The following is a 22,481-nucleotide window of genomic DNA, read 5'->3' as shown; positions in this document are numbered from 1 at the left end:
CTGTGGACATGCAGTAGGACAGAGCCCCAGAAAGTGAGATCTGAGCAGCTGGCAGAATTTGGCACCCTCCCTGACCTAAACAGTGAACAAACATACGTCGAAAGGGAGATGCAATATGTAAATTAGAAAAGAGAAAGAAGTGTTGCGGCCATGGCAAAACCCCATGCCCGTGGCTGTTGGGGTTTCCTAATATCCAGCTCACCGCCTCTCTGAAAAAGAACTGTATCTTCCTATTTGGTGTCTTTTCTCATTCACTCCCGGTTCATTAGGACTGGGAACAGATGCCTCAGAGTGCTGTGAAAAGGAACGTAATGCTCAGATACACATGGTCTGCCTAGGTCTGATAGTTCACAAAGAAATCCTGGACTGGGGGCTTTTGCCTAAGAAGTTGCATTCACCATGATGGTGGAACCTATTGTAAAATACCCTGAGAATGCAAATACTCAGGCAAAAACTATCAAAAGGCATCAGTGACCAAGAGGCTGTATAACGTTGACTTTCCCATTAGTCTTGCAAGACAGAATGAAAAGTGATCTATGAAACTGTGTGATTGCATGGCATGTCTCTAATGATCTAGATGAACAGAGATAGCATCATAACAATTGCTGTGCATTGCTGCCCAGCAGCATGTCAGCCTAACGCTTTTGTTAAAAGAAGAGAAGAATAATTCCCATAGAAATGCTCTAAGCTGCTAACCTGGAGAACAAGGACCAAGTCACCAAAATAAATCACAATATAAGTTGTGCCTTTTACACGTAAGGCATAGGCACTAGAGTGCAATGCAAATTCAAGAAAATGGTTTAACTCCTTGACTATTAACAGGGCAGCCTACACGCTATGCTGAAAGGATCCACCGTGAGGATGTGTGCTGTTCATGTCATTTGTTCTTCCCTTTTTATCCTTACAGATGGGCCCTACCTGAAGGACTCCGTTAACATTCAAAGCCTTGCAGTTTCCTCCATCATTACACTGTATTTTACAGACCTGGGTCAGCAGGTTGGTTGGACTACAGTAAGTATGTTCTTGTAACAGTAAGCATGACACCTTAACGTACACTGTGTTTTAGCATCAAACTGCTCCAACTTCCTCAGCCTGCCCTTCCCTATGTCAAATAGTGTAATTACTATATTAGCAGTCAAAGCAAAATTAAATTGGTAGTAAAACAAGTTATCACCATGCTAACTCTAACATTCTATTAAAGATTAGAAGGTGGACGTAACAATATTTCCTGAGGAAAAAAAGATCAATTTTTAAAAACATTTTTAACTTATCCAGGGTTTATATGCCCGTGTAGAACCTGTAGCCAAACATATTCATTTGCTGCAAGGCTCCTCAGCTTTGAAAAGATATTAACAAATAAATAAAATATGGATTTCTGGTAAACCTGTTACTAAAGCAGGAAAATTACTGCATGGGACTGTCCTACAGCAATGTCCTACAGTGGGTCACTATGGGTTTTATTAACTTGTATTGCTACAAGTTGCTTAATAGAATGGACATGCTATTACACGGCTCCTTTTCAATTAACCAGTACAGTCAAGGTGGGTGTTTCTGCCAGAATTGCTTCTGACTTTGGGAAGAAACAGTTTCTGGATCAGCACTATGAAGTCACGTATCCATCTGTCCCGCTCAAGGTCACATTCATTTCTTACTAGCCAGGGTAGCACGTAGCCCCTAGCAGCACAGTCTCTGGGAGGCTTTAACCCCTAAGAGTAAGAATGTGACCTATATCTATCTTTCCCAGCTCCAGTACAGGACCCAAACCTCCAGGCTTTAACAAGCAGATTACATCAGTGGAGTTGGAGCAGCTCACGCTCAGTGACCTCTACCCGTTTAGAGATCTGTGTGTTTGCCAAGGCTGAGGCTTTGTCCCACTGATTTCCATGCTGCCATACTAATTAATGCTAGTTGAGGTCCTGTGTCCCCCGCACCCATCCCATCTCTGCTGTAGCATTTTAAAATATCCCTGATGGAAAAGCAATTGTGGAATTTCCTTGAAGAGCAAAAAGTGTGAGTAGTGTGGCCTCTTGTTTGCTGCAACTAAGTAATCTGCACGAGCCTTATTTATTCTCTCCTTTCCTGGTGGTTTATGTAGCCTAAGACAGTAACATAACTAAAGCTTAATATCCCATTATAAATAGTGCATTTATGACTAGGCACTGATACTGCAGGCAGTGGCATTTTTTTTACGATTTGATCTGTGTGTGCAGAAAGTTGACTCCACGAGTTTCTGAATACTCACCTTACCCCATTCTGTTCCACATTTTAAATTGTCTCTATTCTCAGTGGGAGAAATCTTCCTGGCCACATCATTTAGTTTAAACAGTGGAGAGATTTTATAGCTAGTCTACAGCAATAGAGAAAAATCATAAAAGATTGTATTTTAACAATAGCAATTAAGAATGTATTTGCACACAGGATGTACAGTTTTACTGCTATTTTTGCTGTGCATAGAGCTCCCATTCAAACCCCTTGCTGTTCCATCAGATTTATGCACACAGGGAGGGACACTTATGATTTAAAGGGTTGACATTTAAATAAACAAGGCACAGAATAAAAATATTCTTATCTCATCAGCAAAATGATAGCTGAAGTACAAAGGGCCACATTCAGTTCTGCAATCTAAAAATAGGCATAGGAGCATATGGAGATGTGCTGTTGCTCCAAGGAATGATGCATTGGGCATGGATCTTGCTGGGGGAAAACTAAGCACAGAGGTCTGTCTGCTGGGGCTTTTCACCTCACTGGGATCATACCTGAGATGCCTACTTGAGGATCAAGGACACCAAGTCCTTCAGTCTTGGGGATTTAAGCACAGAAGAGGAGCTCATGTTTTTTAAAAGGTAGGGGCTAGGGGAAAGGACTACCCACTTGCACCTCCCGGGAGCAGTACCCTCTTGCAGGCATGTTGTAAAAGAAAAGGCAATGCTGTTGTCTGTTCCCAAGTGAACACAGTTTGGGTCCCTAAGTCTAGGAGCATACATCTCTGAGTCAGGAAACCTCACTTTCTCTTGTGGGGCATGCATGGTCTCTGATTTACAGTCCTTGTCAGACATCACCTTGATGACTCAAGGGCCTGTTGTCTCCTGTTGCCTACTCTCTTAAGTGTTGCCACGTGGTAGGATGCTTCCTTCTCAGCCGCTGCCTTCTGAAAACATGGTTGCACGGTGGCTGTGCAAATAGGTTTGGTTTGTGCTGTGAAAGGCCAGACATTCCCTGGGCTCAGGTTGCACCCCAGCCCTGATGGGCTACCCAGATGCCAACAAGTTCCAGGGGCTGAGTTGCTCTGAGGAAGAGAGGAAAGACAAAGTGGTGGGAAGGATTTACGGTTGTCCTCCGCTGGAGCAACTAAGCTCTGACTCTCTCGAGAATGAAGCCCTTTCCTGGGATAACGTGGGTATAAATCCAGCCTCACTTGGCTCTTTTAGAAGGATTCAGACCCTAAAGGTGCATCTCTAGAAAGCTATTTAGGGAGAAAACAAAAACTTTCCTTGCATCGTAGATGTTGTTAGAACTGTCCCTTTCATCTGTCTTCTTTTTAATAAAACAAATATTAGCAGAAACACCTAATTTGCTTCTGCACAAGCTTTATCAATTCCCTTACTCTGGGAATTGATACAGTATCAATGATATACCTGGGTGGCATAATTGAGGTTTGCTGACTGATCTGCAGAGAGATGAATGAGAGCTGAGTGTACGGATCTCTTCTGTATGCTCCCTGCAAAGCCTGCACCCCCAGAGGTGTTTGAAATTCCCACCACTGTGGTGATGGCTTCTTATTTTAGATTTCTGTCCAATATGGGGCCTAAGCATGTTTGACAGAGACCTTTTTTTATATACTGTGGTGTAGCATGTGGCTTTTGAAACATGGTTGGCATTTTACCGCTACAAACGCGTAGAGCTGCTGTAGTCAAAAGGAAAAAGAAAGCCATTCTTCCTGCCGAAATTCAGACTGGTGTTAAAGCTTTCCCTGTTTGAACAGTGATTGCAGCTTCTGATTTATCAGCTTCTGTTGTCTAGTTGCTATCCAGGCAGGCTACCAGAAGGATCAAAATAGAACTGCGAAAACAACATGGAGCTGTGAAAAATATATTATGCCTCCAAGTCTGTGAATTTTTTAAGGAAGATTAATCCTGAAACGCAGTGCTTCAGTAAATATTTTTTGTAACCGAGTTAAAATTAGGGATTGCTTAAATACTTTGACTCTTGGGAGCCTTAAAATACTGAGGCTGGCAGCAAAACTGCTCCATTTGCTTATCCTAGTTCCTTAGGTTGTACATTTTTTTGCTTTGTGTTTGCACAGCCCTCCCCTTCCTGCCCCCCACTTGCATGCACAGTTACCATTTCAGAAGACTTCTGCTACTATAAACCATACAGCTGGCTGAAAAAAAAAAAAAAAAAAAAAAAGGGAACCATATTTAGTAGGTTTAAGATTGTATTTTACATATTTTTAATGAGGTGTGCCTGTTTTCTTGGGGGTAAAGGCAGTGCTCCAGGCAGCGTGGTCCTCTACTTTTACTCACATAGTAAAAAAAATTTTTTTTTTGCCCCGTCGGTGTGGGTTGGTGATAAATAGGGGAGGAGTAGTTTGCTGTGACCATGGCTGAGAGCAAGGAGTTGGTCTTGTGAATGTGGAGTAATCTCATGAAGTCTGTGGGATGAAGGGATATGAAGCAATTTATGAGTATCAGTGGGTTTGAAAAAGAGGTTGCCAAACTACTGTAGACTCCTTTCCTTAGCCTCCTCTACACCAAAATCAGCTCTGAGCTTCTGGTGGGGAAGCTTAGGATGCTTTCCCTAACTCAGCAACAGGAGAAGAGAATTTGGTAAAAGTTTATATCCTCCTCATGGGATTTAATAAGCAGTACAGACAATTAAAATTTAAGAAAAAAGACAGGATCTGAGGAATTTGGAGGAGTGGGAGGGCTGGGAGTCCCAGCAAACTAGTGGGTCAGTGTGAAGAAGACAAATGTAAGAATACTCATATGATTATTGCTTTGGAAGGAATTTGGGATCAAGGTAGGAGAAAGAGCTGAGGATCTGCAGCGTGTATAGGTAGAGAACGTATTTCTCACTGGAAACATATTAGAGCTTGTATATTTTGGGGCCAATTCACATACTGTTGTGGGACAGGACCCTTCCAACTGAGTAATACTTTCATAGAAGTGTGGGGTGCCTGAAAGACTTGGCAACAATGCCCAAGAAACAGAACATGTGACTCTCTGTAAATCCTTCAGCAGTTTAAGAATGCATAAACTGCCAAAGAAATTTCCCAAAACTTTTTTGATTGCTTAAACTCTTGGATCAATAGAGAATTTGATCACAGACGATCTCCAGGAAAAAAAAAAAAAAAAAAGTCATTATTTCCTCTACAGCCACTTTTCCAACTATAATTATTTGTAACACAAAGCACCTCCGGTTTACAGCTAACAGTTTGTACTTGGCAGAGATTTCTGCTTGAACACACAATATTGCACACGGTGAGAGTCGCTCTGCCTTGGTACAGCTGGCCAAGTCTTGAGCTGATCAGAGTCAGATGCTGCAAAACACTGTAACCTTTCACAAAGACAAACTACATACATAAGATCGGTCTTATTTTTCATTTAATTAAGTCTAATAGTTTGCAACCTCCAGGGTTATCAGGAGAGAACAGCTTGCATTTGGCTGATTTCTTGCCATAGTTTTATATTATTTATGCCTTTCCTTGGGCCACATACACTTTTGGCTCTTTGTTACTGCCCAGTGGCAGCGTGAAATGAGCTGATAAGGCAAGAGGAGACCTCTCTTTTGCTGAGGCTGCCCAACTGGCTGATTGGGATTGCTCAGCCTCTGTTTCTAGTAAGGCAAACAGCACTGCAATTTTATCTCCTGGTCTCGGCAACGAATGCCACCAGCTCACGATGAACCATGCCAGAATATCCATCCTTCAGGTGCCAAAGGGAGCTAGGAAGCTACTAGGAAAACTAAATCTAAGAGAAACGAATGTTTTAGCTGCTGTTGAGCAGAGCACTGGCTGCATAACCCATGTATCGCTGTTCATAGTAATACCCTGGAGTTTTTACTGCTTAAAGTCCAAAGTGAAGGTAGAGAGACTTCAATAAGCATAAACAGAGCAAGCTGGTTTATTTTTTTTTCAGTTATACACACTTTGAACCAATTCTGCTACTCAAGGAGCAAAGGGATACTCAGTGTATGGTGCTGATAAGTATAGACCCTGTCCTGGGTGCATGCAGAAAAACAAGGGACATTGACAATTTGTCAATCTTTACACATATTTGTGTGAAGCTTTAGGCTTTCTAAAATGTAGAAGTCTGGCAAAATTATTGTGGATGGAGAAGTTTGGTCCAACCTTACACTGTGGGTAAAGTGAACACAAAGAGGAGAGTGACCCAGACTTTTTAAAGTGAGGTTCTTTGCTCACCTTGTGTGGTGACCTTGACTGAATGTATCTCCTGTTCCAGTTCTGTGGCAAGAAAATGACAGTATTTCCCTCCTTTACAAAGTGCTTTGAGGCTTCGAGATGAAAAGCGCTGTGGAAGAGCTGGTTGAGGTTATTAGTAATAGCCAGGTGTTTAAAAGCACCATTTCATTTAGGTGTTTACATAGCAGATGATGGATACACATTTTCAGGCAGATTATAGAGCAGATCTCAAAACGCTGTTGAAGCCTTGTAAAGACTTGGCAGAAAGTTGAATTCATACTGGTCTGTGGTTACAAACAGAACTTGAGTGCCTCACTGAGTATATATAGGTACAAATATACATAACGTGCATGTATACGTGTGTTTAAAAAGAGCATTTGTTAGCTTCCATTTTAAGGAAGAAACGTGCAAAGCCACATGCTCTCAGGGAAGAATTTTGTGCGGAGTATTAAGCAGTCTTGTGCCCTGCTGGATGTTTCAGACAGACTTAGGAGAAGACGTGATTTCCCCTGCCTCTTGTCCCAGAGGAAGCACAGGCCTGGCTCAGGAAGAAGCAGCATCTATCACTGTTCACTCCCCAGCTCCTAAGTCAGCTGCAATTTGCCTGTAAAACCCTACAACAAATCCATCCTGTATCTGGTATTTGCAGTAAATACTGCAGTGCAGCCTTAAATACTCCTAAATACTGAGTCACTGTAAAATCTGCCTGGACAAGGAGAGTTTCAGGTGCCTCTGTTTGCACCATTCAGATCCTGTAGAATGGGTCGTCCAGTTCCATGAAAACTGGATGAAAAATCATTGAATTTTCAAGAAGCCCTTAAGAATTTTACTACCTGATGCAAAACTGCTGCTGCCGAGGATTTCTGCAGACAGGAAAATACAACATTTTTTAAAAGGTGAAGATTTAAAGATGCTGCTAAAACGATGTCATTATCATCCCCAGGTAACTATACGACCTTTAATGAGGTACCAGAGCACATGAAGTAGAAATTAGTCCAGAAATAATAAAGTTCTTTAATGATCATTAGCTCAAGCATACTTTGGGCTGGGATTGTAAAAAGAGTCTAAGAGAGTTTAGATGTTAAGTTTATTCAGCTGCCTGTTTCTTGTGGGTTTCTCAGAAATCCCAGCTGCTGTGTGTACACTCTCCTATGGTAATGGCCTGTCTGGTATCAGGAGATCCTCCTCCTAATGTGGCACGTACTGTCTCAGTCTGACCCTGGCTCAGACCTGCATCTAATGCCTTTGTCTCACATTTATCAGAGAAACTTGGCTCCGTCTGTTAGATAATTTATATCCTGCAGCTGTTTTTCCATCAAAGTTACCCAGGACACACGTGAACTCTTTTTTTGTATCTCCTGCTGTGCTCAGAGCTTCAGGCAGCGTCCCCAAGTCCTTGTCCTGGCTGCAGGTATTGCCCTTAAATCACAGCCAACGCTTCCCCTGCTTGAACCCAGACATCCCATTGGCAGTGGGAGAGAAACCATTGCAACCAGCACTGATCAGCTGGGAAACTGCCCCTACATGGCATGGAAAGAGCTGCGGGAAGGGATCAGCGTGGACAAGGCTGTACGGCCTTTCCTCAGCTCCACTCTGCAGCTTGTCATAAATGAGATAATGCGAGACTATGCCAAAAGGCAACATGATACGAGCTTGGGTGCGTCGTATGGTATTACAAAAAGGGCATGTTGTAAACATTACAGAGAGGAATTAGCTGATGCCCTCATGTGAAGATTGCTAATCTGTGGGCTGTTCATTTATAAAGGTTCTCCTGGACTTTTTTCAGGCTCCTTCCAGTCCATCCCCTCTATTTATAGCTTCCTTTTGCCCTTTTCTGCCTTTTCCCAAGCAGTACCCACAGTCCTATGAACTCACATCAGAAATCCTTCCATCGCCTGCAGTGGTCCTGTTGGGATGGTGTCAGGCACTGTGCCAGCTGCCCCTACCAGCCAGGAAATTCACCTTGCATTCCCTCTGCGTTACAGAGAACAAAACACTTCAAACACCTCCTTTCACCTCTGCTGCATTCAGCTCTCCCTAAATAGATCCTTTGCCTCATCAGGTCTGGGATTATAATTCTTGACCTGGCTGTTACTTAGTTTAGCTAGGTGTTACTGGCATAATAACCTGAACAAAGGATTAAAAAAAAAATTAAATTAAATTAAAAAAAAAGAGGCCTTTGAAAACTCTAGGGAAGCAGGTACCATCCTGCTTATACAGGATGAGATACTTTGCTGTCTGGAAATGAGTTATTTTGTATTGCTTTCCCAGTTCTCTCATCAAGTCTAGGAGACAAGCAGGTTGGAGGCTCCTGTTAGCTTTCTTTCACCATATATCAATTGTTTATTAATAGATGCTTCCAGTTTAGGTATTACTGAATCAGGTTCCCAAGGTCCTGAAAACTAAGGTGGTTACAAAATTTGGGTTCAGCACCCTGTATGGAGCTCATGCCTGGGAGAGTCTTGATTCAAGAACAGCACTTTATCTGTGCCACTGAGAATAAGAGGTAACTAGAGTATGTAAAGCCAGACACTTGAAAAGAGAGAAGGAATATAAGAGAAATGGACACTGTGCATGGTATGAAATATGAAATACAGAGTGTGCAGATGTGGGGAAAAAAAAGGCCAGTCTCCTGTTGTATTTCTTCAGGGGGTTAATGATGAATTAAATTCTGTTGAGCTATGTAATAGAGATGTAATGCTCCGCCAGGAAAAGATCTTTGTGTTTATTATGGACTACCATATCTGGCTGCACCATATATATCAAAATAATCTAGGCAGGCCCATGAGATGATAAAGAAAAAGTAATTTTCTTCCGAATATTGGCTGTTTTGGCAATTTCTGCAGAGCATACTTGCTGTATGTCTTAAATCATCCTTTTTTTGTCTTTTTTTTTTTTTTTCCAGAAACCACAAGTTACAATGTTACCATTTTCTTTTTTTTATTGTTTAAAATTTAATATTTTTTTCAGGATTTGTCAGCAAAAACTAGTATCTTAGTAATTTTGCAGGGTTTTGAGCATCTCTGAGAATAATAGCTTGACTGATCCTTAACATACAACTAACAACCTGCAAGCCCAGTTATGAAAATACTAGGTAGGCTCAGTTTCATCTATTTATTGAAAATCAATAGAAAAAGAATAGAACTTGTCTTTGTTTGCCTTTGGTTGGAACTGATTGCAATTTTGTGTTAATTTAAGACCACTTTCCCTTCCACCTGTTTGAACGTGGGGGCTTTGTAGCAGAGTTTCTCTGGAACTCACTTCTCACTTCTGGTGAATTTACAATCACTAGGGCAGAGAAGGAGAGCAGAAGTTGCAGCATGGGAGATGGAACAGAGGGAAACAGACCAAAACTCACCCAAAGTGTCAAAAAGAAAATACTCCACTGCAGAAAACTGAAACTCATCTTCTAAAATTGAGCGCTACTAATCTTAGCTACACGCCAGCAACGTGATGCAGTCATGACAAAGGCAAATACAGTCCTGCCTACTAGACAATACCTACTTTGATTGCAAATCTCAGCGTGCATGCCTCTGCACGGGTGATTAGTGCTTTGTGTGAGATGTGACGGGCACACAGACGAGGCAGGATGCTGTCTCTGGCCTGCAAAGCACCTCGAGCATGCTGATGCTGCACAGCTCCACAAAACTCCAGCCTGGGACCTGCTGTTGGTGCTGTCAGCATGGCAGCTGCTTCTCTGGGTTGCTTGAGGGGAGGCCCTACATCCCCCTTCCTATATCAAAATCACCTTATCCGGACACCTGGATTCAGCTGCCTGTAGCTTTGGCTGGATTTATTTATTTATTTTTAATAAATGCTGAAGCTCTCCTCTTCCTTTCAGCACCTGAAATCAGACAGGGGGTGAGGAGGGGACACTTGGGGCAATGACAAGTAACCACAACCTGGTGCTAAGTCCTGCCAGTCTTTTCCTGGCAGCTTTGTTGTGTGCTCATGCTAAGCAGACGATGAAAGCTGGCAGCTATGGGCATATTTTGTGGTGCATCCCATGGCTGAGGGAAAAAGCTACACTGAAGCAAGCAGTTCACTGACCTGTCCAGAGCATATTATCTATACATCTCTTTCCTGTACTATCATTGCCTATATTTAATGCACTAGGTTCTAATGGCAGAGTCAGTTTCTTAGTGTTTGCAGAATGCCTAGCACAATAAGCTCACAAACTGTCAGGAATAGACCAGTACAACTGTTACTGACACAAAAATCTGATAATTCTGTGGCTGTGGTGTGTTCCACAGCAATGTGGGTTCTCAGACACTCCTTGCTCACAGGTTTCCATGCACACAGACATGTTACTGCTCTTGGGCTCATGCAGAATCTAAATTCCATTTTTTCCACAAAAGTCGTGGTGTCATATGGAAAAAAGAATGTGACATTTCTCCTCTAAACAACACTCAAGTTTTTTACTTTTGGAGACAGTCTTGCTATTAAAGGCTGATATTTCTGAAGCTTCCCCCTGCAGTAGGGGAAAAGAAATGGTACTAGGGGTCCCAAAGCAAGGAAACCTACGTGTAGAGTATTTGTGCTGGAAAAACTTTCTGTTTCAAAGCTCTTCTGAAGAGAGGTAAGAGGAACAGCTGAGGGTCAGAGTGCGGGCCAAATACTGTTTTTGAGAAAGGTAGTCTAAATTCAGTGTTGCTTCCTTAAGCCATGGGTACTTACCTGTTACAATTAATTCTACAGCAGTGCAAATAGCCACCTTAAAGCCAAATAGCCCATTAGTTAAAAACCTTAAGCAATACTATGCACTTGAGTTGTGATTTACCAGTTACTGGCCCTCATAAACATGTAGGACTGTACTTTTTATACTGCTATTTCATTACAGCAGAGACGGATGATCAAATCCAGACCTCACGTCATCCTAATCATGCTTTACTTCCTCTAGCTTTTTTAGCTTAACGATGTGCCATGACAAAAGGCGATAGGACTGTAGCAAACCAAAGCCAAAACATAAACCTGAAAGTGGTCCCCCTTCCCTCCCCTGCTTCTTCTCTCCTCTCAGCTTTGGAGGCTACCTGAGGTTGCAGAGGAGAGATGAAATCATTGCTTTCTGTTCTACAGACTGACTTTACTTGTCCAGTTTGCCCACTATAGGATGCTTCTAGGGATGCCTGCATAGGGGAATCCCTTTTCAACAGCAAACAGAGGCTCAGAACACTGTATACCAGGCAGGCTGGCCCTGCTCTTCTACCCACTGCCAAATTTCAAGCCATGATTCCTCCCTTCCAGATGACTCTGTTAGCAACCAGGATTCGAAGCTATGTTTCCTTCTGTTGTGCTTGGTTGGCTTTAGACCAGTGCATTGCATAATTGCAAAAAACACTGGCACAATGCAAGCTGCCTTCAGCTTTTGGGCATTCGTTTTAAACGGTATTTAGATTCAAAATAGGGATCTTATGGCACAGTCAGAAGTCTAAAGAGGAGATAACTGTGATTTTGACCATCTTTCACAAAACCTTCATGATTGGGTTAATGTTCTGCACAGAAACCTTTCTCATTTGCTAGATGGATTTTACTCCATTGCTAAAGAGACAGCAGAAAAACACCTATATGTCATTTGAGTTCTCGAAATGAAGCTAAAATGACATTTGAAGGATGAATGGGTGTTGTGGATGGGGTTATTCTTTTTCTCATGCCTTTATTGGCACCATTTCCCACTCTGATTCACCTATTTTCTTTTTCATTTCTAGTTTTTTCTAACAGAGTACACCGGGCCTCTTCTAATATATCTGCTCTTTTACATTCGCCTCTCAACTATTTATGATCAAGTGGAAAGTACGAAGAACTTCCGCCACCCAGTGGTTCAGTAAGTGACACTTGTGTGAGCTGTGTCCTCGAGGACAGGGAGCCAGAGGGGTGGTGGCTGGCTTTCCAGGGCAGGGTCCTGGAAACTGGTCCCAGAGTCAGTGTTCAGAATTTTGGATGGTTCCCATCGATAGCGAATTGGAGTTTTAGCAGAACTCGTAAGCCTGGCTGAAAATACAATTCCAGCTGCATCACTGCACCTGCTCACAATGCAGTATTTGCCCCAAATTGTTTGCATTCTAGACACGCAGCCTGAACAGAAGGTAAAATAATGAATGTGGGGTAGTAACCCAAACTCAGGCTTGACAGAGAGGAGAGGACAAGACTTCAGGTGTCCCACTCTCTTCAGGTGTCTCTTCACAGTGCCTTCCCACTCACACGATGGGGAGCGTCAACCCTCCTGCCAGCTCTCACCTAGGTACTCACCTTAGTTTTGAAACTAAGCTCTTCAAAGAGTAATCGTTCTCCAAGGCCATGTGCTACATATTTGAATTCTGAGAGTTTTAAGAAATGAAATTTAAGCAACAAACAAAAGTAAGAGCTTAGCCACTTCTATGGAAGAGTGAAAAGCACATGTTGTATCTAGCTCTACAGAAAAAAAAAGATAGAGGAGCTCACACAGAAGCACAAAGCTGACAATTTTGCTTCTCTCCATCACTGTAAGAGTACCACTAACAAGAAAAACAAAACACCTCAGCTATGATACAATAGTTGCTGACCACAAAGAAATGAAGCCTGGTTAGTCTGTTAGAACTGAAGAGCGTACCAAAAAGAAACGAAGAGATGACAGCTGACCAAGATAACTTTTTAGGACCTCTGACAGTCCGTGCCATTCCCGAGCCTTTTGCAAGACTCTTGAAGAAACAAAGCAGATCTGGTTATGTGAGTGATCAAGAGCTGCTGCAGATGAGAAAGTGGCAAGCAGCAAAACGCTGTAACTGCCTCGGAGGCTCCTGGCTTTGCTGCCACCAGCCGTGACCCTTCCACAGGATGGTGGTTTGTGCACCAGGCTGGGAATTTTTCACATTTAAGGAACGTATCTTCAGTCTGATTGTCCCCATTCTGGGGGTGTTAGTGGAGAGACATTAAGGGAGTTAGTGGAGCTGGGAACGAGAACACAGAATAGATGAATTCAAATCCGGAGTTGCAAGACGCTTGCCTTCCTTCTTTTGCTCACACACTTAAAAGGAGAGAGTTTTTGGAGGCACAGAAAAGTCAGAAATACTTTTACCTTCTTTTAAATGGGTAAGGGGTGTGTGGAATCCTTCCAGTGACCGCTCCTTAATGGGTTCATCATCAGCCAAATCGGTTATAAAATTTCCAACAAAGCTGGAAGTTTGCTCTAGCCTTTGGTTAAGTTGTTAATCATTTGAAATTTTCTTAGTTCAAATCTCTCTGGTTTAATTACTTTGAAATTGTTTAATCTTTGACTCTGGCTACCATACAAGATGCATAATAGAAGTATTTGAGATTTCACGTGCTGAAAGCCACTTTTCATTTATGCCTTGTAATTGGTTTGCAGTGAGGCAGGCTCTGGTAGCATGGTAAATGTAACCAAGATAAAATGCCACCAGGAATCACTCTTGACATTTGTTTTTGAAACTCAATCTCTATGAGCCGCAACTCATTTTCTGAAGCAAATCAGCAGTGCCTGTTATTGTTTCATAATCTTCCTCAAAAGAGAATCAGTATAATAATTCCTGCAACAATTACCTCATTTCTTTGTAACGGGGAACAAAAAAGCCATCAGAATGGATTAACTTTGCAACAAAATCTCATTTTGTGTCCACAAGGAAATGAAATACAAACTACCTCCATGCAGATACTGGAGTTGGCAAAGGACAAGGAAACCATCCAGAAGCAATTCAGAATGTTTTTAAATGTCAGCCACGTCCTACAGGAGCATTAAGGTAGCCTTAAAACATGGGAGACGTCTTTTGGAAAAGCACGGCAGACGTCTGCTTGTATACACAGCTGTCCTGTTTTAATGTCCTGTCAGGGCTGTGTATCACACTCAGAGCTTTAGGAGCTCTTTTTGATTCAAGGCTAGTAAAAATAAGCTGCTTCCCTACAACATGAAAGCAACTTTGTATAACACTGAAAATGATTCTATTAATCTTTGGTTCCAGATGCTTCAATTAAGACAAAATCTTAAATCCCACAGTTTCACTGTGACTCTGCAGTTTTGGAATATTAGTCCTTATTCTTTTTGTGACATTAAACTGTTAAGTAATAAAAATCAATCTTTTGCTTACCTTCATTTCCTTTTTTTTCCCCCCCTCCAGCTTGGCCTGCTTCTGCCATTGTTTACACTACATCAGACATCTTCTGGAGACGTTATTTGTTCACAAGTTTTCTGGAGGGCACACTCCTCTGAAAAATATGATAAAGGTGACTGTGCTTATTATTTTGGCAAGAGAGAATATCCTCATGTTGAAGTAGTCCTTGGAAGAAGATAGGAAAATAAAAAATAATTTATTCTCTAGCTCCAGCGATTACGATTAGTCAAAATATAAATATGAGAAAAATCTCAGGGTCATATCCCCAAGGACATGAATTGAAATCAATGTCCATTTTAGCTCCTGCATGTCAGTGTCCACTTTGACTCATCCACCCAAGGGGCTGATCGTCATGTCCAGGATATTTTTCAGACTGAATGCTATTTTATTGTGAGATGTGCTGCTGCAATAACTAGCAATGCTGACAGAAATCACAGTCCACTTTCTTGGTGCAATATGAATACAGTGCAAGAGACAGCTGTTGCATTAGGAAGTTAAAAACTAATTACAAGTACAAGTATATATATATATATATATATATTTCTCATTCTGTAGATGGAAGCCTTGGTAAGGAAGATACATAAAGTCTTCTGTCTCCCAAAAGCCTTCCAAATTTCATCCATGTGTCATTATAAGCTCTCCTTCCTTTCATTTCACTTACTGAAACTCAGTCATTTTGCATCGCCCCACTCTCCGTCCCTGAAGAGCCTCTCTTGCAAAGTTTTGCAAGACATTTAACATTTTTGTGAAGAAGATAAACATACGTTCAGAATATCTCCATTCCAGAGTCAGAAAGGAGCTAAGAAGATATGCACAACTAGAGATGCTGTGTTACAATACACGTTTTTGAAAAATGAAGAGGAATATAAGCTACAGCACCTATATGGCTTAGGAGCCAGAGTGCCATTTCTAAAGTGATCCATGCATGTGGGAGTTAAAGACCCGCAGTTACTGTTGTCCCCTCACATCTGTGGCACATGCACCAGAATTTCATTGCATAGAAAGATTGAGAAGAGAAAGTCTGACTTGCTGCCCTACTTCGGGATGCGGCTGTAGCCAGTGCCAGCACACTACCTGAGAAGGTATAAAGTGTGGGACCTTTAACTTTGACACGTAGAAAGGCTTTATCCAGCCTCCACGGTCATTTCAGCTGGCTGGCTGGTGAGTTTGGGCTTTTTCCTTGTACGGAGGATGGGAGCAGTGACCCTTAAGAAGGGCAGGAACACAATGAAATTATCTCTGCTTGAGCTTTTCCAAGCCCATGGCTTTGGTCACCGAGCAAAGGTAGCTGGGGTGCTGGCTTTTCACAAATGGATGGAACCAGGCTGAATCTATGGTGGTAGGTGCAGTACATAGCTCAAAGGCACCGAGGGCCTTTTTTCACCAAGTTTAAACCAGGCCTATTTGGATGTGCCCTTTATTATCTCAGCTGCTTTAGCGTTCTGTTTGGCTAGCTCTATCTTGCCTGGAAATACTGAATTTAAGGTATTGTCATAGCTCAACTGTTTTAACCAGCCCCAGGCTTTTAATAGTTCAACTCAGAGAAATGTGCCCTTCAGTGCTGGAATCAAATAATAAGAAGAAAACAAATGTCAGTCCCTACAACAGGAATGAAAACCATTCAACAATGAAAAATCTGCACTGTGCATCCTTTTTTACTTATTTATTTATTTTTAGTGGCTTCATAACATCTTAAAAGGTCTATATTCTGTAACTCACAAAGCCACTGCAAAGTCTTTGAGTAGTCATCTGGGTTTTGCACTTATGAGAATTTATAGTTGCAGTTCATACTTGCTTTGCATCCTTTCCAACAAAAAAAAGTATCTTTTGTCCATACCAGGGCTGCGCCTTTTACTGGGGATTCACTTCTTGGATCGCATACTACATCAACCATCCGCGATATACGCCACCATGTATGTATAAGTAGAGTGCAAAATTAACCTTTGTTTTATGTAGTTTTTGGTGTGCAACCTTAAGTCCCCCAAAATCAGTAGATGTTTTGGCCCTCACATCAGATGATATGACTAACCTGGACAGAGACTGGCTTTTGCTCCCTGTCAGAAGGAAGGTTGGTGTGCAGGTGACACTCCTCTTGGGTCATGGATAGTTAATGTGCAATGCAGTAATGCTGCAAACAAGGTTGAAACCTTCTGAGACACCATTTTTATCAGTCTGGACCATTCCATCAGTAGGCACAGCTTCTTTATTTATAGAGAAAACTCTTTGCTCAAGATGCAGCTTGAAGCCAGAAGCTGTGTTTATTCCTTTAACTTCTAATTGCCTGCCACTGCCTTAAAATGACAATTATATAATGGGTCAACGCTGGAGATCACCAGCCCTCTGGCACAGTTAGCTGGATAGAGTTATTTTGGATGTAGGAGAAGGTGACCTCCACAGCCACATCTGAAGATGGTTATTTTGGCGACAGGTAAGGAAAGGCGAGCAGATAGTTACAGAAGGGAATGCAGGAGTGGTAAATTAGACCAGGCTGACAAAGGGCCCATGAAGAACATCTGCTTAGCAGCTACATACTCAGCTGTTGACATGTGCTGCCCATTCTGGGCAGGAGCTTTAGCATATGCCCTTGGCAAACAGATCCATGCACCAGCCAGAGAAAAAAACGTTCGCAAAAGTAAAGGCTGGATGAGGCTTGGTTAGTGAAGTGAGGGATGTACATATGGCTTATGGCCCTCAGCCATGACCAGGGTTTACAGGAAAACTGTAACTTTGGAGATGAACATGGTACTGCCCTAGAGTGGTCTAGGGACGACAGCAAAAAGGAGATGGCAGGTGAAGGGCAGGTAAAAATTGCGAAGGATAAATACACCTCTTGCATGGTGAGACTGTGAAGCAGATACAGTAAAGCCTCACTACTCAAAAAAATAATGGCTAGCTTATGTCTTGGATTCTCTGCTCAAGGAGATAGAAGGGCCTGTGGATAAAACAGAAGGATAAAGGTGTAACTGCCAGCCTGGTTCTCCCACTGATGTTCACTTCGTCCCTCCCCTTGCCTTTCCAAGGATTATAACCACCAACTGTTTTGACAAAGTACTTGGATGAGTGAAGCTGACAAATGATAGGAAAAGTTAGGTGAAAACCACCTTGAGATCAGTGGTGAAAAGACTGGCATTTCTAGAGTACCTTTGCTATTTGCATTGTCTTCATATTGCGTGATAATATCCACTCCTTCTTGCAGAGCCTGTCAGGAAAGAAGTATTTCTGCTCCTCAGCACTAGATTAATTTCACCCATAGCAAACCATATGCATACTGTAAAATGCAATTTATCATTTCATTCTATTTTCTAGCATTTGGCCATAGACAAGTGTCTCTTGCTGCCCTTGGTTTTCTGGTAAGTACAAAAAAATATATATATATTAATGATTGTGCAATAGGAACAACTCATGATTTAGCAAAATGCAGTAATGCTGCTATGCGTGTGTGTATATATGTCCACTCTCCCAGTCCTGTGTCATTTGACTGGATTTAGCGATAATCTACCAAGGTTTCTGGGCCAGGAAGTCTCCTCGTATTACTTGCCTATACAGAGCTTAATGTAATGCACTGCATCTGAGAGCTGTGAGAACTACATCAGGATTATTACTACTCACAACTGTGCAAAACAATAATATTTACACAGACTGGAACTCAAAAGGTTCTAAGACAGAGGAACTTTACAGTAAGTAGACTTTCCAACTCTGTACCCTGAATAATTTATCCTCGGCAGATATTAAAAACAATTAAAAATCCCTGTCAAAATGGGTGAAGCCAAGGGAAGCACAGGTGATGAAGGATTTTTGGTGGCATTTGTTTTTCAGACTGCTTGACTTTGTCTTTGTGTAGATAGAGTGAGATATACCACTTTTGGTGTTTGGATAGCCTTCCATTGTGGGCTGCTATGGCAGGCAGAAATAATGGGTGAGAGCGTTTTGGTCTCATCTGAAAACAGAGCGATGCCATGGACAGTTGGGGTGGCTTTTAAAGGCGATGTCTTTTTGGGAAGTCTTTGTAAGAAACAATTCACCTGGATCATTCTAAGGATGTATTTCAAGCAGGCTATTCAACACAGGTAGAAAAAAAAAAGCCTCCTGAGAGATTTAAAACTTTGCAAACTAGATGGAGAGTCAAAATAGTCTGTGCTGGGAAGAGAGGAAAATGCATAGTTGCACCCACAGGTGACTGCTGAACTTGATGTTTCAATGAACATAACTATATACGAGGACAGAGGCTCAGTAAGATAAGAAATTCTGACATGAAAATGTGTATTCTCTTCCATCCTCTGTTGGCATTGCAGTTGGAAATGCTGAGTATTAACTTACCCAAGCAAGCATGGGTAACTGAAGCAGCCAGCCTCTTTGAAAATCAGTTGCAGATCAATTTCCAGAAATACAACAGTAAGAGAAGAAAGTAATATATCTTGTCCTTCAGACAAACACTATTCTGAAAAGCACTCAAACAGCTCCTGTGCGAAATTTAAATGCTTCCGTAAATCAGAACCCTTAAAGATCACAGTTTTGGCAGTGCTCATCTCTGGGGTTGGCCATGCAGTCCTCAGCTTTTCCTGCCCAAATAAGGCACAGCAAAGACATGCAAAATCCTCATACGAAGAGGCTTACTTCATGAGGCTGTGCAGCTGGAAGCAACAGTCCCATAGTGTGGTGCCAGGAGGCTGTGGTGGGCAGTGGTGCACCCAGAGCCTGACTGTGCCCTTTCGAAGCTCAGGGATTACTTGAAACCAAGCAAACTAGTTGCCAGCAAAACTAGCCCTTGACAAGATCTCTGCAAAGGAGCAGACATCCTTTTTAAATGAAACATCCTTGTGACATGCTCTGCTATAACTTTTATGGAAAAGGATGCCATCAAGGCAAGCCAAGAGTCCTGTTGAGGATGTTTGCTGCACAATACAGCCGTCCTCTTGAGCTCTGCATCAGAAGATCTGTGGTCTGAATTCCTACAGCTCTTTAGAGGAATTCATACCCAAGGAAACTCAAAACTTTTCTCTTTCAGACCTCGTGCTGGCAGATTCTCTGACAACTCAAAACAGCAACAAACAAAAGAAAATGATTTGAAGCTGTTTTCACAAGATTCTTAAACATATGAATAAAATATTTGTAAGACTTATTTTTTCTCTAAGACTTGTCTTTAGTACATATCCTGATTTAAGTGTATGCAACCATAGCTGCTGTAAACAACAGTACAGAGTAATTTGAAGAGTGTCACCAGGCCCTTCTGAAAGATTTTCCTATTTAGAGAAATTGCTCAAAGCTGTGCAGGGATGGTTATCTTACAGGGTACACGTGGAATGCAAAGAGGAGAAACAGGATGTAGGCTTCAACAGTTCAGCCTCATAAAGATGCTAAGGCTTCTGTCTGCACTTCTCCACTGCCCCACTTTTTATATTTCTGAGACACTAAAGACTGGCTTACGTTTAGCAGTACCTCTCAATTTAGAGCATTACCAGCCACATTTCTAAAGAGTGACATAAGAGCTACTTACTAGCTGAATGCAGCTGCAGAGCCAAAGGTAAGCCAAAGAGAATCCCAGCAGAAATGCCCTTTCCCTGCTTTAACTTACAATCGATTATGGAATTACTACGTGTTATCTATAGTGTATAAATCTGTTTTTCTCCACAGTGGTATAGGTAGCACACCTTTCAATCTGTACAGTGTTTCACAAAAACACTTTAAACTTTTAACCTTTTTTTTTTTTTCTTTGAAGCAATTGTAAACAGAAACAATCATGTTCCTAGTTTGTAATCAGAAGTACCTAAATTAAATGTACTTCTAATGCTGTGGCTAAAATTACAGCTCCTGATATAATGTTTTATAGTAGAACTTCCTTTTCTGCCTATTTAATGTTTCACATCTGGTGTTTATGATAGATGACAGCTAGGTAGTTGTAATTTAAAAAATAAAAGGACTGCAGGATTTGACCCATGACTACCTATTCATGCAGAATAACAGCTTTGCTAGTAGGAAAACTGATTTCAACTTTCCTAACAAAAAACACAGATATCTCTCTGCCAAAAAGGGGAAAATTCTTCAGCAATGCTATCTGCAATGTTCTTTCAGATAATGGCACATTTCAATACAAAACGAACTTATGTATTTCTTTCAGTTAGCTTTCATTGAAGTTTGTTATGGCTGCCTTTTTCATAATTGGCTTAAAAAATCATATTTCACTTGTTTTCTGTATTAATTTTGTGACTTTACACTTTTAATGTCTCTAGGTTTTAGCAGTCTTCCTCCTTATTATTCTAATTCCTTGATTTTTGCCAGCTTAAAAAAATTAAGAGTGATAAACAATACACGAAAACATTACTTTTTAACACTGCATTTTTTCAGTGTGAGAGAAGAAATCGGTCTTCAAACCCAGAACTGAATAAAAAAGTTCAGTCCAAGACTGAAATGTGTACTAGCATTTTGTTTTTCTTCACAAAACAAGGGAAAAATGAAAAATACAAAATGAGGTTGTTCTACTGATAGGTTTTCTTTTCCAGGCAAACCTGAAGCCACCTTGTTCTACATGCTATGTAACCAAACAGGGAGACCTGGTGCCTCGTCTGAAGATTTTAACCATCTAAATATTAAATATCAAGTGTGAGAATTTGGTTAGGCTGGAAATGGCATACGCAGAGAGTAGCAGAACAAGGAATAATGTTGGCTCCCTTTACTTTTAAATTCCTGATTATTATCCATTAAATGAATTTTTTCAGAGTGGTTCAGAGAACCATTATGTGTTTATTCAGCCAGTTTTTTCTTCCTCCATGATTTACCTAATTACTGGTTTCCAGACTCTCACCCCAGGTTCTGCCCATGGCACTCCCTCACTGAGCACTTGTGTGTTGGACAAAGGGCACAGCATGCATTTCCCATAGTGTGGCTGTGGAAGTCCTTCCAGAGTATATTTTGGAGACAGAGACAAAGCTGTAGGGGAGAGGGGGGGACTCTGGTTATGCACTGTAATGCAGCTAGCATTTTAGGCATACAACTGAAAAGATGTTTTTAATGTCTTGCAGATGTGTGAAGCTGGAAATCACTTTATCAACGTAGCGTTAGCTCACCAAAATCACTCAGGTCTGTTTCATATTTGTCTATTTAAGACTGAAGTGTGCTTAACCTATCCATCTTCTGCTGGTATATAATAATTTATGTATCTATGAGCATGGAATAAAGAAAGATTAAGTAGGTACCTTGCCATCGGTATGATGTGCTCAAAATAAATGTGGTGACAAGGAAATATTAACAACACTTGTTGTTGTTCTAAAACTTGTAGCAAATTTATCTTAATTATACACACCTACAATTTAAGTGTGAATTTAAGCATGGAATTCCTCTAAAGCATCCTGTTGACAACAAAGAATTCAATTTTAAATCAGTTTCAAAATTTTAAAAGTGAAATTGCTGAGGTTTAGATATACCCATCTCATGCACAGATACACATCCACATATGTACAAACACACGATAAAATCATGAATACTTACACAGACATCTATCTAAGTGTGCATATGTATGCTTTTAAAGGCTGTTTCAGGCATGTTTTTTTTTCAGGATCTTTTATACCTTGCGAATAAAACCTATATATACTGGATATACTAGAAAATAAAATATATTTTCAGGTAATAATAGTGTAATTTCTCATAATAGCATCCTATTCAAGAAAATACTTCACCATGGTACAATCAACTTCATACACTGAAGTCAGTTTCTTCTGTTCCAGAAAGCTTTTGATGTACTGTGGTTAGGCAGGTGCTTATGTTGTTTATTGCAAGGAGTCTAAAGCAGTTTAAAAGCAGCAAAATCATTTTTTTAAGCATTCTCAGTGCCTACAAGTATTAAAGACAGAACCGTTGCCAGAACTCGAAAAGCGAAATGTTGCAATTTATATAAGCGTTATCAGTGGCTGTAGAGAGTAGTGCTGTTAGCTCTGGAGTTGTTTTCCTGTTCTGCTCAGGAATGAAGG

General features: G+C 41.2%; 1 protein-coding gene across 1 annotated transcript in view; it reads left to right on the top strand.

The window, feature by feature from the left end:
- The window catches only part of TECRL (trans-2,3-enoyl-CoA reductase like), a 58,387-nt gene that overhangs the window by 33,249 nt on the left and 2,657 nt on the right, over positions 1-22,481 (top strand). Inside the window, exons 4-9 of the mRNA XM_035540558.1 lie at positions 908-1,011; positions 12,127-12,242; positions 14,527-14,632; positions 16,361-16,433; positions 17,827-17,870; positions 21,537-21,594. Of these exons, the coding sequence (XP_035396451.1) occupies positions 908-1,011; positions 12,127-12,242; positions 14,527-14,632; positions 16,361-16,433; positions 17,827-17,870; positions 21,537-21,594 (501 nt within the window). The remainder of the gene's footprint in view (positions 1-907; positions 1,012-12,126; positions 12,243-14,526; positions 14,633-16,360; positions 16,434-17,826; positions 17,871-21,536; positions 21,595-22,481) is intronic.

This window comes from Cygnus atratus, chromosome 4, assembly GCF_013377495.2.
Source record: "Cygnus atratus isolate AKBS03 ecotype Queensland, Australia chromosome 4, CAtr_DNAZoo_HiC_assembly, whole genome shotgun sequence".
NCBI classification, from domain to species: domain Eukaryota; kingdom Metazoa; phylum Chordata; class Aves; order Anseriformes; family Anatidae; genus Cygnus; species Cygnus atratus.
Note: the sequence above shows the minus strand (reverse complement) of the source record. Positions and strands in the feature narration are given on the sequence as shown.